At 72.8% G+C, this 1,219-nt stretch overlaps 1 protein-coding gene across 1 annotated transcript in view; it reads left to right on the top strand.

The window, feature by feature from the left end:
• The first annotated feature begins 381 nt into the window (after nt 1–381).
• Nucleotides 382–1,219, top strand: part of TMEM121B (transmembrane protein 121B) — a 1,835-nt gene continuing 997 nt past the window's right edge. The window contains exon 1 of the mRNA XM_023735660.1: nt 382–1,217. Within this exon, the coding sequence (XP_023591428.1) occupies nt 382–1,217 (836 nt within the window). The remainder of the gene's footprint in view (nt 1,218–1,219) is intronic.

Here is a 1,219-nt window from a genome sequence, read left to right as displayed (position 1 = left end):
TTGTCTTCCTGCTGATCCAGTGAGCCAGGCTTTCTCCTTCTCTGGTCTTTCTTCCTCCTCTCCCCCTTGAATCCAGTCCTGGTTTCCCCACCGCCAGCCTCCCTTTCTTCCCCGCCTGGGCTCGCTCCCCGCCTCCGCCCCGCCCGCTGTCGTCTCGGTCCGCTCAGCACCGCGCCTTCCCCCGCTCGGAGCTACCCGGGGCTTGGCTTGCCCAGTCCGGTAGCTCCAGTCCGGATCTCGCTGCTGTCCGACCCGGGTACGAGTCCCAGCCGGTGGGGAGGAGGCGGCGGCGGCTGGCCCCGGCTCCCCTCGGCCGCCTCGCCAGCCCAGGGTTGGCGGGGAGGGAGCAGCTGGGCAGCCCCCGAAGTCCCTCAGAGGACAATGCACCCAGCTCTAGGCAACCCCCGCTCGATCTCATCGTTGTCCGGCTCCTTCCCGCCGCCCCCAGCCGCCGCCCGGCTGCAGCCCCTCTTCCTCCGGGGGGGCTCCTCCCGCGGCCGGAGAGGCTCGGGCGACAGCAGCACCAGCACCAGCACCAGCAGGGGGGGAGGCGGCGGCAGACGCGGCGGGGGCGGCGGCGGCTCCCCCAGCAGCAGCACGGGCGCCGAGCGAGAGGACGACGACGAGAGTATCAGCATTAGCAAACCACTGGTGCCAGCCGCCGCCGGGCTCCCAGGACCCCCGGTTCAGGGGAGCGCCCCAGCTGCCGACCCGGCGCCCACCGCCTTCTCCTCCTCCTCCTCCTCCGCCACCTCGTCTTCCACCTCCACGCCCACTTCCTCCTGCAGCATGACAGCCGCGGACTTCGGCGGGGGTGCCGCGGCCGGGGCCGTCGGGGGCCCCGGGGGTCGCTCGGCTGGGGGAGCTGGAGGCACTGGGACCGGCAGCGGCGCCTCCTGCTGCTCGTGTTGTTGTTGCTGCGGCCGCCAGGCCCGACCTGGCCGCAGGGGTCGGCGCCGCGGCTGCGCCCCGGGCCCCGGCTGCCGCTGGGGCTACCAGGCGCTGTCCGTGGTGCTGCTGCTGGCGCAGGGCGGTCTTCTGGACCTGTACCTCATCGCTGTCACCGACCTGTACTGGTGCTCCTGGATCGCCACTGACCTGGTGGTGGTGGTGGGCTGGGCCATCTTCTTCGCCAAGAACAGCCGTGGCCGTCGGGGCTGCCCGGCGAGCGGCGCGCACAATCACCACCAGCACCACCACCACGCCGCGCCCCCTCTGC

Source organism: Trichechus manatus, unplaced genomic scaffold (genome assembly GCF_000243295.1).
Source record: "Trichechus manatus latirostris isolate Lorelei unplaced genomic scaffold, TriManLat1.0 scaffold00081, whole genome shotgun sequence".
Lineage (NCBI taxonomy): Eukaryota > Metazoa > Chordata > Mammalia > Sirenia > Trichechidae > Trichechus > Trichechus manatus.
Note: the sequence above shows the minus strand (reverse complement) of the source record. Positions and strands in the feature narration are given on the sequence as shown.